The sequence below is a fragment of the Thunnus thynnus genome, chromosome 11 (genome assembly GCF_963924715.1).
Source record: "Thunnus thynnus chromosome 11, fThuThy2.1, whole genome shotgun sequence".
NCBI lineage: Eukaryota > Metazoa > Chordata > Actinopteri > Scombriformes > Scombridae > Thunnus > Thunnus thynnus.
Genome location: NC_089527.1, coordinates 12,215,504 through 12,229,097, shown reverse-complemented (window position 1 = coordinate 12,229,097; position 13,594 = coordinate 12,215,504). Strand labels below are relative to the sequence as shown.

The 13,594-nt window shown below is 39.7% G+C and overlaps 1 protein-coding gene across 3 annotated transcripts in view; it reads left to right on the top strand.

Moving 5' to 3' along the window:
- The first annotated feature begins 299 nt into the window (after positions 1–299).
- The window catches only part of stxbp5l (syntaxin binding protein 5L), a 160,974-nt gene continuing 147,679 nt past the window's right edge, over positions 300–13,594 (top strand). For all 3 annotated transcript variants that reach the window (XM_067603186.1, XM_067603185.1, XM_067603187.1), the window contains exon 1: positions 300–1,253. In XM_067603186.1, coding sequence (XP_067459287.1) covers positions 1,086–1,253 — 168 coding nt within the window. In that variant the 5' untranslated portion in view covers positions 300–1,085. The remainder of the gene's footprint in view (positions 1,254–13,594) is intronic.

The following is a 13,594-nucleotide window of genomic DNA, read 5'->3' as shown; positions in this document are numbered from 1 at the left end:
TCCTCTCAGACCTGTCTTTACCAAGACTCTGTTTTGTTTGATGGGAGGATGAATGATGAATGAATTTTTGGGTCAAAATTTTGAGGTGAAATGTTCTTTTATTGCCGTTTCCCAGGTTATTTTTCCTCATCACTATCTATCTTTGATTTAGCGCTTTCACCCAATCATGGATGAGGGAGGGCGGGGAGGAGAGAGAGAGAGAGAGAGAAAAAGAGAGAGAGAGAGAGAGGGCTGGTGGAGGGGGGCGGGGCTGGCTTGCTGTGGTTTTTCAGCACCGCGGACAGCTCCCGTCTCCTGTCTCCGGACTGCAGGGAACAGACGCTGAAACAAAGCTGGAAGATATAAAAAGCGACTCACATCCATCCGTAGATTAACCTCCAGTTCACACCGTCAAGCCAACAGCATCTGTTTTTTCCCGCCTTCATCTCCTCGATGTTTGAGTTGTCTCGTTTTCCGGCCTCAAACCGCGTTTAACTGCATTGCCTCTGCGTCTCCAGTCTATTTCCCCCTCCTTCTCTTCCTGTTACTGGTAATCACAGTGCTGTGAAAGTGCTTTTTTGGGGGGGAAGTGGATTGACCTGCTCGAAGTTCTTTTGATATTTTTTTTTTACCCCACTTCTGTGTGTTTTAACAGCGCTGCTCGGCCCCCTGATTATGTTTAGGTTTGTTTTTTTTCTCCAAGCCCGGGACTGGATGTTACTTTAGGATGCAAAAGCAAGATGAAGTTGAGTAGTTTCTGTAGCCGTCGGTGCTCTGATATGAGATAGGCGACCTGCATCTGCAACATTGACTGTAATCCTCAGGTCAGAGTGGCTTAGACGCATTCATTTTTGTGGACAACAGTCAGAGTGCAAGATGAGGTGCCTCTGTGACTTTTTAAATTGCACTTAAGAGAGAGAAAGAGAGAGTGGGTTGTATAGCCTGCTTCTGCTGCAGGAACAGACGATTTATTTCTTTAGCTGCCTAAACGAGTTGGGTTCTTGTATCTGAGAGGAGACTGGGAACTCTGGGAAAAGAAGAGCGCAGAGTGGTCCTCTCTTCCTCTCTATCCCTAACCTTAAAATATACAAACGCACGATACAAAAATGAAGAAGTTTCGGAAGGTGTTGGACGGTTTGACCACCTCCTCTCCGGGAGGGACTATCGGATCTCCATCGTGCGGGAGCGCGGCCGGGACTCCCACCGCGGCGCCAACTCCCAAAGAAATCGACGTCCAAGAGACGCTAGTGTCGGAAAACTTTCAGCTGTGTAAGGTGAGTAGATAGCGAGGTTTATTCTGTTGTAGGCCGCCAACATCAAACAAAGGACCGAGGTCCAATCTGTCAGTGTAGCACCTTGGATTTTGGCTTCCTCACATCTTTATCCACATAAGTGATGAACTGAAAACAAAGCGGTGTCTACAGGCGCTGATATATGGGCATCAATGAAGTGGGGAGGAATCGTAAAAGTTGCATCTGGAGTGAGTTCAGCTGCTGCGCTAGATTCGGTGGCCTGCTTTTCTCTGTTTGTGTTGAAAGTTCAGCCCCACGGGAAGCTCCTCGTTTCTAATTCTCCTGAGAATTAAGGCAAATTTTGACAAAACAGGAGAGAGAGACACTGACAGACAACCGCTTCTGGTTCTTATCAGCCGTAGTAGCTTTTTGTTTTAGGGCCTTAACGCCAAATAGCTGCGGTTATGTCCATTAGTCACCCATTGTTCATCTGCATAAAGCACAGCCCCCGCGGACATGTGTGCACAGCTGGCATGTGTGTGAGTGTGTGTGTGTGTGCGCAGTTTTGGGTACACTCCAGCTCCCACCAGTATGTGCAGTATAGCCACAGTATATGCGCCCCGTCATCAGCATGCTGTAGCCTACAGGCTGCAGTATCCTACACATGTGATATAAACAACCCAGAGGAAGTCAATGAATAGCAGCCTCCACGTTGCATCAGCAAGCAGGCACGAATGGTGTAGGAGCGATGACATAACTGGTGTCCCTCCCTTGCATGAAAAGTGCACAGCAAGCCAGCGAAGGGACCCTGCAGTAGGCTACTGTCCTGGCTGATGTGCTTTTCACTGGGAAGGAGTGAGAATGAGGGAGGGATGTGGATGGGTGGTGGGGGTGGAGGGGTGAGGGGGGTTTGGGGAGGGGGGGTGAGGGGTGTATTTATAGCAAGAGTCTCTTCCGCCCATTGCAGCCCTTTTTCTGGATGCATTTTGGAGCTGACTGCAGCGATTATTCCTCACCCTTAAAGAAACGGGGTGCATTTTGGATATGGCTGTGAATAATTCATTGAGAACCCAAGAGAAACTGGGTTGTTTGCGGAGCTATATTATTGAGTGACACTGGTGGAGGGAGGGAGTTTGTCTTTTTTATTTCTATAGAGGAAACAAGGGGGAAGAAGGAGAAGGGGGGAGGAGGAGGAAGATGAGGGAGGTTGATTCACAAGCTGAAAAGGATGCTGCAGAGCACCCTCGGCAGACAGACAGGGAGGAGAAAGTGCTGGAAAAGAACAGCATGATTGCCTGGTCCCATGCAGGAAGCTGCTCCTCCTCCGCGTGTGGCTTAATCTATGGTTGTTATTAAAGACACTGAATTGATTGAACCTCTCCTGAAAAAGACACCACCACCACATTTCTTAATTGTTTTTATTGAGTCTGTGCAGGTGTAGGTTGCATGTCTGTATCTGTGTGTGGAAGAGAGTGAGACAGTCACAGAGGAAGCAATCATATGTGTTCATCCCTTTTCTTAGCCCAGACAGAGTTTAAAGTGGGATGAAGAGGTTGTTTGTGTGACTCATCAACTATGTTGTCAGACTTTGTCCATTGTCTCCATCAGATATCTATTGTCCTCTGCTGAGAGTTTGATTTGGACTATGATCTCCCTGACAACCCTATGCTTAACAACAATACTGACTATATGTAGCTTTAAAAACATGCTAAAAACTATGAAACCCCATCTGACAGTAAAAGTTGAATGAATTCAATTTTTTATCGATGAGAAAGTGAGCGAGCAGAAGAAGCCTCCTGTGTTATTGTCTCTCTCGTCATCTAACGAGGATGCAGCTTTCTCATTTTAATCTGTGCAGAGAGTTGGATGTGGACGTGCGCACACACACAGACCTTGAGAACCATGTAATGAATAAAAATGTGTCTCCCATGACCTTTTTGCTAATTCATTGAGCTACGAAAAATGAGCAAGCCGCACATAGCAGAAAGTTGTTTTGTTTTACTGTTTGTTCCCATCCAGGTTGAAAGGATATTTTTGTAAATGATTAGAGGTGTTGGATGAATGGTAAACAAAGAAAATTACATGTGTTTCATCAGCTGGATTCATGCGATTAAGTGTGTTTCCTGAATGTACTGTCAATGAAAACAAACGGAAAAAACAGCAGACAGAGATACATGGCAGTCATATAAACATTTCCATTCACTGCCCCAAATATTTTTAAATAGGATCTTCTCTTTCTAATGGGGATATAAATCTGTTTGCTGGTGCAGTATGTGTGGGAGGGCCTTGGCTAACATCTCAAACTTAGTCATGACTTCTGTCCTCACTGTGCAGTGTGGGAAGATATTATAACTCATTTTGTTTGAATTAGATTTTATGTGTTTATAGTGCATAGGAAGGTGCTGTTTCCACTGGCTGGTGGGGTGAAAGAAGGTTTTAGTGAAATGTGCCTCAGACTGAAGGAGTAAAAGAGGGAAATGTGAGGGACCCAGGTGGCTGAGAGTCTCATTGAATCTATAGACTCATTTCTGTTTACAGCAAAGGGAGAGACAGATGGTGGGGAAGGGAAGATGAGGGTGGAAGCATTACATGAATGCAGTGTCTGAGGCTTTTCTTACGGATATTTGACAAACTTGGGGGTCAAACTTGCCTGTTCACTTAATTTTGTTTTACACCTGATGATGGTCATGATTAAAGACTAATTTCTTGCATCTTTATTTGTTTAATCGCATCACGTTGTTATATTTATTTTATATGTCTGGAAGAGGTAGAACTGCACTGCAGTGAACTTAATTGAACTGAGGTGAACTGTATTGAGTTGAATAAAATAAATTGAACTGAATTATACAATAACGAGGTATTGATGAGAATGATAAATCATCATGATTTGTAACCTCACCTCACCAACCCTATTATAGCTGTTATCGTATAGTATATGTAGATATGTATTCATCTGTAGGAAACAAAGAATAGTTATTGCTGCACATTGGTGCAATTCTCTTCCTCAGTCAGTTTTTTCTCCTGACTATCACAATGCTGCATTGGTGTTACGGAAGTAAAGAGAAGCACAGAAGGAGGGCAGAAGGCTAAATTATGGCTGAGACTTGCCCTTTTCCCAAAGTACACAGAGAGCATTCAGGGTTATGGACTAGAAACAGCAACCTCCTTTTGGCTATCACCCAACAGATTCCTCAAATTGACCTACTAATATGTTACCATGTGTTGAGTAAGTTTAAAGGGGCCATATTATGCACATTTCCATGTCTATATTTTAAATCTGGGGCTCTACTGGAATATCTTTGCATGATTTACAGTTTAAAAACGTCTTATTTATCTTATACTGGCCCTTTTTGCAGCCCCTCAGTTCAGCCTCAGTCTGAAACAGGCTGTTTTAGCTCCTGTTTCTTTAAGGCCCCCCTCCCGATGAGCCTACTCTGTTCTGTTGGCCAGATCTTGGAAGCTGGCCTTCAGCAGAGCTCCGGATGTTATGTAAACAAACAGTAGTAGTAGTAGGAGCATTTTGCTTATTTTTTCCGTTCTTTACTTGTAATATAAACTTCTCAAATACATCTGTACATGTTTGAGCCCGAATCGGATCCAAAAATGTGAGTAGACAATGAAAACAGCATTGTGGAACAACCTTAGCAACAAAGGCTACGTAACGGATGGCCTTAGTTTGATGGAGATGTAGAAGTAACATTGTATTGGGCTTTTGACTTGAGGGCAGCACCTTCACATAGGTTCATGTCAAATTTCAGATACAGTGTACCCACAGTATCTGGAGATAACAGAAAAACACAAAAACTTGTGGCAATTATGTAGGTGAAAACATTTTGACAGTGAGAGGTCAGAAGGAATGACTAGACTTGTCCAAGCTGATAAGAAGGCCCTGATATGCAAATCATAGCTCAGAACAAAAATTATCTCTGAATTAAAAACTTGTCAAACCTTGAAGAGGGTAGGCTAATTCAGCACATGACCATTTGGGGTTTTCTTCCTGCTAGCTAAGAACGACTAACATGATCACCAATACTGGATAACTGAACAGTGAACAAACATCTCACAATTCAACAAAACATGATTTCTGTTGCCACATGCTAATGGATCAGGATCTGAATTTGGCATAAACAGCTTGAATCATGGATCCGTTCTGTCACGCGTGAGTATTACCAGCTGCTGCTGCTGGTGTAATATGTTTTCTTGGTGCACTTCATACCAGAGGTGATTCATTTCAGTGCCACACATACAGTATGTAAACATTTTTGCTAACAAGGCGCATCCCATCATGCCCTATCTTGAATGGATACTCCCAGCACTCATTTCAGCATTTCAGTGTGAAGGAACATGACAGTAACATTACCTAGTTGGCCCACACAAACTCAGATGTCAACCTAGAAGAAGAGAGGTGAAACAGGAAGTGCGTAGCATGATTTCCCTTCAAACAATCCATACCCATCATTAATTCAGGGTTTTCTGAAGGTAAAATCGAGTCCTATAAAGGAAAGACAAAATAACATTCAAGAATTTCCTTCGGGATTAATGAAGTTCTGTCTTATCTTATCTTATCTTATCTTATCTTATCTTATCTTATCTTATCTTATCTTATCTTATCTTATCTTATTCAATTGTTTTGGTTGTTTTGTCCTTTCTTTTCACAACAAGGTGGTCCTAAGGACAGGTTTGAAAATTCTTAACAAAATAGAAATAAAAGAAGAAACATGGGGAGTAAATTCAAAAGAGTCAGTGAATATGAATGTGGGCCAGCCATTGTCCTCAAAATAAAAAAGCAAAAAAAAAAAATAAAAGCTGCTCAGTGGCCAGCTGATCAGACTGTGGTTGTACTGGGCAGCTTTCAAGTATGAATGTTTGTAACTGTGTGAATGTGATCAGGGTGTTCCTGCAAAAGAGAGGCTTCCAAGCAGTGAAACGTCTCTGAATAAATACGTTTAAAATACTGATGTGTTACTGTTTTTTTTTAATTAAAAAACAAAAATAGCGTCCTCTACAAGCTTCACAATTATAAAGTAATAGGGCTACTGCATTAAATCATAAAATGCTGTACACAGCCTATATATCTTAAAATAGAAGCTCTTCACAGTTGGTAAAAATCACTAACAGATACTAACCTTTGCCAGTTTCTCTCATAATGACTGTCATCTGTATTCTGTGAAGTCTTTACCTCAACTGACTTCATTCATATTGCATGTGACACTTCTTTTTTTTACCGCGTCACCTTTCTCAAGTGGATCACCGACAATAGAATTTCAATCAATGAAAAGTGATTTTTTCCATTTTCATTAAGTCCCAGTTATGGCTGTGAAGAACAAGGCTCCAACTTAATTCATTTGAATTTCTGAATGCTTTCAGCCACAGATAAATGTAAGCTGTAAGCTGAAAAAATATAAAATGTGTTTCATCAGTCTGTCAGATGAGCACATACTTAAATGTGTTTAAATGTGTTTAATTGATTCAGAAGTAAATCTAATCATTGTCATTTAGGTGTGTATGATCTATGACTACATCTCATCGTTCTAGCACTGTAATCTGTTGAACAAGATCACTTCCAGAGGTGATCTGGCCTCCATGGCTACAAGTAAACTACAGTAAGTAACCTAGTCTTCAAGTCAAAGGCAGCTGCACTTAAAGTACATCAAACATCCACCCCAAACCTATCCCTAAAAGGTTTTCCAGTGCTATAACAACATCAAGCTACTTCCACCTTTGCCTCTGGAAAAAAAAAAGAACAGTCATTATTTGCTCGACCAAAATAGGTCACTCATTAGGAAAACATAAACAGACTGTATCGTTTTTCTGGTGAGGTCATTCTCAGATCTCTGCCAACTACAAAAATCATATCTGAACTCAATTAGATTTCAAGAGTTTTAATATTTGTGGATCTGGAGCTTGTTAATAGGTGCACTACTGGGACATCTTGACCCCATTAACATTTCTAATCTTCTTAAATAAATGATTCATCTCAAAAACCTCAAATTTTGCTGATTAAGCACCACCAAAATCATATTTCAAATTAGATTTTATGTTTTAGAAGAATGTAGTTTATTTGTGCCACATTTAAACATGAATGATGAATTTTCCTGAAAATATTTTAGATTCTGTTGAGCTGATGTTGATCCTTTTCAGTATGTTTAACAGGTCATAACAATCTAATGTAGACTTGTTACTGATGATTTTCAGTCATGTTATTGATATAGCTCTAAGGATGGCAATGCCAGTCCACTTTGGTCCTGACTGCTTAGATGGGTTGCCATGAAATTTGGTATAGACATTTTTAGTGCCAAGAAGAAGAAATCTACTCACTTTTTACTCCTGACTTTCCCTGTTGCTCCACCAGCAAGTAAAACTTTTCCTTTATCCTGTGAAATATTTCAACATCTCCTTGGACTGGCAAAAATGATGTGGATCCTTTTTACTCCGGTGATGCCCTGAGTTTTCATCTAGTGCTACTATGAGATTGACATTTGTGGTAGTGAGTTGAAATATCTCAGCAAATACTAAATGGATTGCCCTGAGATTTCATACACACCTTCATACCTAATAATAATTTTTGTGATCCCTTAACTTTTCATTTAGCACCATCATATGGTCAAAATTTAAATTTGTCCAGTGCATTAGTTCATGACAAAATACTTGCAAAACTAATGACATTGCCATCAGCCTCAGAAGTACTTTGTTAGCATGCTAACAAGCTTAGCTAAGATGGTAAACATGCATTATACCCGCTAAACATCAACATGCTAGCATTGTTATTGTGAGCATGTTAGCATGCTAATCTTATCCTCATTTAGTACAGCCTCAGAGTTGCTAGCATGGCTGTACTCTTAGTCTTTTTATAGTTAATGAGACCCAGTAGGCCCGAATAACATGGTAATTTTTGAACTGAATAATTTAACCTAAGTAAGATCATGCGCATCCACAAAGAACTACACACTCATAATGTTAGTTAGTTAGTTTGTCTTGTCATAAATGCGTCTATTTTGTACACAAGTGAATGTATCTCATTGAGGGAGGTGCTAATTAGTTATTTATATGACGTAATATTTTAACCAATGCTAGTCTACCCAGCACTTTCTATACTGTACACAGTACAGTATATTGATTCCTGTAGACTTGTTACCATGATGAACGTCAGCATATATATTGCTGTGCTGTTAATTCAAGTTTGCTCCTCAGTGTCAGACACTGGGGGGGAGTAAATACTGAAATTGTCAGCAGCATACTATTAATCATTACTAAAATGGTTTTTATGTAGTACAACAATTCAGAAGATTAGGTGCAAAGAAAATTGTTAGATACATGGCTGAAGTTCAAAGGTTAGAAGTTTCCGCCCTTCTGCCCCCCGTGTCTTTCCTCTGACAGCATGATCTGTGGGCTTGTAAAGATGACATCACCTCATTCCCTCAGCAGCGACCCCACAAGCTCGCCATGGGTGTGATGACTCAGTGGGTTGACTTCCAGCTAGTCTCACATTACCATGTGTCGGCTGCTTGTCAGAAGCCTCAGTGTGGGATCAATTAAGGAGGAGTTGATGTCAGACTGAGAAGAGAAGATGGGGAAAATAGGAGAGGAGAGACGTTCAGCAAAGTGTATATAAGTGACACAGAGGAGGGCGGATTTTCAAGAAGCAGTGTGTGTTTAGAGTGCAGCATTCATCCTAACAGAAAAAATAATCAATATAATATAATTAATATAATAATATAATAAATGTAAACTTAAAATGTATCTTTTTATACTTATGGACAAGCATCAGTAAAAAGCATTATTGGGAACAACAGCAAGGTCACTGAGGTAAAATCTGTATGATATGAAGATCCTGTAGAAACATTAATTATTGTATTGTATTCTACATTATTGTGTGTACATGTGTGTTTGAGAGAGAGAGAGAGAGAGAGAGGAAGAGAAATAGCCTCCGCTTGATTTTGTGTGGGTTTTTTAAAATGCTTTGTGCATTCAGTCTGTAGGTGATGGCAGACTGCCTGCCTCACCTCATGCTGTGCAAATACGTATAATCGAGTGAGCTTTTCAAACAGCCCTTCATTTCGCTTCAATTCACTCTCATGAAGTCTGTTTTCATTTTGCAGTGCTTGATCTACCACTGCAGTAATTCCTCTTTTGTGTGATGTGTGGCTACTAGTGAGTACAAAATTCTGGTTTAATTTAGTTGTATTTCTATAAAAGAAAACCGTTAAACCTTGATTTCTTATGGTGACGACTTTACCATTCAAGTTGTTACTAGGGATGATATGAAGGAAAACCACTCTAGACAACTATCGTGGCGCCACTTTGTCCTGAAAGGCCCCATCCACAATGCTTTCTTTGTTTGCTTTTAATATCATCATTGCATGTGTTTCCGGGCTACATCAATCCTCAATTATCTTAAATCCACAGTTAATCTACAGATCAATTTTGTAATGACTGCTCATAAAAGGCAATAAATGCTTAAAAATGTCAGAGATGTGCTGCAAATTGTCCTCATAAGTAAAACACACAGCTGAGAAAAAATTCTGTGGTTGATCCATCCTTTATCCAACATGTGGCCACTTGTAGAGAAACATCAATTACAGACATTTATTGGCCTTTCTTTATACTTTTTTATTTACAAGTGTGTGAGAAAGTATGAGCAAAAATAACACAAACATAATGATTTAGTGCATTAGAGAGCAGCTGACACTGCTGAGCTGAAACTTTATAATGGAAAACAATCCACTTTGTTCGCTTTAAACTGACATTTGGTGTCTGCCCTGCCTCCCTGAGTGGTTAGTGGATCCTCCTGTTCTTAAGTGCTACTCTCAAGCACTTGAAAAACCTCATCTACTTGATGTCTCCCTAAAAGTGAGAGATATTTATCGAGGCAACAGAGAAAACATTTTGGTTATTACACTCCATTAATGTGAAGCATCTTCGTTAAGCGTACGCCCATATGAAGATAGGAGATAGGACAGGGTTCCCCCAGAGTCGTCCGGGGGAACGCAGGCAGAGAGATCATTGATCAGGTGTAGTGACGTCGGAATAGTGAATGTAGGGATTTTGACAGCGTGAGAAAGTAGAAGTGATGGGGAAAAATAGAGCAGGAGGAAATAGTGACATTCTTTCAAAGAGGAATAAAGGTGGAACCTGAGGGAAGAGATCTTCCTTACTGAACTTTTGCCAAAAAATCATAATAAAAACATTGCTTGTTTGGAGATTCAAGGTTGCATTTTCTCTTCATCATTAAGTCACAAAGTACCTAAAAAATGTATTCAATAAGTAAAAGACAGTATACTCCAGAAGGAATTTATTTCTTCTGTTTCAGTATAACATTTCATTATAATAATACAAAAATAACCTTAAAATGTTTATCTGTATAGGTAGAATAAGTACAGATGATGGGCAGTAGCTGCTATTATGTGGGCAGTAACCATAATTGTGTTTTATTTTGCATAAATTCAGCTTGCCTGTAGTGATATGAGGCAACATATTAAAGGGTTTAATTTTAACATAGGAATGTTTTCTGCATGGAACTCACTCATTTTTCCCCATTGTTTTAAAAAATAAAATTCAGGTGAAACAATATTTTCTTAAATTGAAGCTCTAGATGTATTTTCTAGTAGGAGTAAAATCTATGATGCAATACTGTACATATTTGGTGTAATTGATATCTTAAGTGAAGAGTAAATGAAAAGTAGCTAACTCTGGTGCAATATATAAAATATCAAATGATAACATTTAGATTTAATGTTGTGGTTATTATATCATGGTTATTTACAAATTAAATAAATAAATATTACAATATTACAAGAGATTCAAATGTGGAGGCACCTTGTGTTAACATTCTTTCCCCGTGATGAAGTTTTCCTCGACTGGAAAAGAAAATGTATCTTTTACTCATGAATCACATGCTAATCACGCAAGCTAACCACATTAGCTCGCAGCCTAAAACTGTGTTCAGACAGAACACAAAGCACATTTTCACATCGCATTACTGGCTCGAGTTTGACTGCAAAATACATTATTATACATTAGCTGTAAGCTAGCTAGCAACTGAATGCACCGACTGTGTTTGTGGTAAGTTTTTCGCTCGCGACGCACAAAAATTCGTTTTGTGTTCTGTCTGAACACAGCATAATAATGATCACATCTAAAACACTGTTACAAAAACTCAGGTATCTATTCAAACCATTCAAGTAAAACACACAGCTGAGAAAAGAACTTCTCACCATCTTCTGTTGTTGCTCCATCCTTTAGTCTTTGTCCATCATGTGGTAACATGAAACATCCATTTAAGACATTTATTGCCCTTTCTTTGTACTTTCTATGTATTACTGTGTGATTATATGAGCAAAAATAACACAAACACAATTATTTTAGTGCATGAGAAAAAAAGAAATTGAAATATTAAGATACATACCTAAAAACTGTTTTAAAAATCAACCATGTGTGAATGTGGGTTCCTCTCTAGCAGGGCATGTAACTGGTCATAAAGGGACTGACTGAGTAACATGTTAGATTTCAGTGTCGTGGGTAATAACACGTGACTAGTTTGTCTACTCCTACTTTTCCCATCAAGCCTAAGGCACGATGCTGATGCCATGACTGATTCACTGACATGCCTGCTGCTGTGGTTAAAAGGTTAAACCACATATATATAGTATATACACACATGGCTGGTTTCTGACCCCAGTGCTGCATGAAAGCAACATGAAGCCCCAGCGTACAATCACAACTATCACCTCCTCCACACAGACACGCACACAAACAGAGAAGATTGCATGGCACTAAGAGAAATTATGCTTAAATAGCTGTTAAGCCCACGCTTTCATCTGAAGAAACACATGCTTAACATTTTTATCACATTTGGCCCTTAAGGGGTTTGTATTAAATGCTGCCAGATAAAAAGCAACTGTATGCTGCTCTTATCTGTGCAGTGTTTTGAAGGGTCGAAGTGTGTCTGTGTGGTTATGTGTGCATAATCATCCCAAAACACTTCAGACTAACATAAATCATAAATGCATAAATGCAGACAGACAAAGGAAAACATAAGTACATACATAGATACATACAAGTGTCTCTCATCAACTTCCTCTGGCCACACACACACACACACACAACCCTGGGTAGTCTGCAGCTCTCATACAAATTAGCCCACTACAGTCGGCAGGGAGGGAAGCTTATCCAGGCTCATTCATTCGCTTTCATACTTCTCAGCTCTCACACTGTATTCTCACCCTGTGCACATTTGTTTACTGTTCTGTGTGTGTGTGTGTGTGTGTGTGTGTGTGTGTGTGTGTGTGTGTGTATGTGTGTGTATAGCGCTTATTAGATCAGCCTCAGCCTCAGTGATGAATGAAAGTTCCCTCATCCTTTGGCTTCCAGCATGATAAAGAATCACGCTCGGGAAACCTTGAATCACTTTATTCATGGCACAAGACATTGGAAAAAAGACTCTTGGGGATAGTTTTTAATATCAAAAGGTGATCGCTTGCCCGCTACAACGTACCTCAGTGGAAAATGTACTGCCAATTATAGCCTGCGTTTGGCATAAAGTGTTTTTGTTTTCATTTTTGGTGCCAAGCAATCCCTCCTGTGGTGGTTTTGCGCTAGACTTTGCAAAGATCGCCTGTCAATTACGCTGCGGGTGTTTTTTCTGTCGATTAAGTGAGTTCCTTGAGCTGGCATGCATTATTGTATCATAGTGGTTCTCACTGCTCTTTAAACTACTCAGTATAGGCAAACAGCAAATGTATATCCCATTACTTCCTGTCTGCCTTAGTATTTCATATTAACAATAACAACAAACACAACAGTAAGTGTTTAGAACAGAAAAAAAGCTGTCTAGGTAGAGTCTTTAGCTTCTGAATTTGATCTGTCTGGAGAACTAGATGGTTGGGGTCATTCATGTGTGATTGAAATTATAGTTATATGTTATGTTATAACATAGATGTTGAAAGGTGCAACCAAAAGGATTGTCCTAGCAGGCTGACAACACATTGCTTTTATTGATTTTTTTCTGCAGTTGTGGAATTATACGCCTATTGGATTTAGTTGAATGCTGATTTTTTTTTTTTTTTTTGCTTCTGCTTTCAAGGACCAAAGAAAAAAAAAAGACTTTAGAGGTTTATCTGATGGGTGTCCAAACAATAAACAATAAACCTTTGGTGAGGAAATAAAGGCAAGAGTGTGAAGGGAAATGAATGGGATCATGCTGTGTTGTATAACCAATGTGTGTTTCAACTTTTATTCCACACACACAGAAACCGCTGATCTCCTCTTGCACTCCTCCCTCCTAGCGTCTCCTACCAACATTCAGATATGGGTTTTTTTTTTTTTTTATTTTGGGCTGCTCCCGACTAGATCAAAGGAATTTTAGAGCAACCTCAAAATATCTC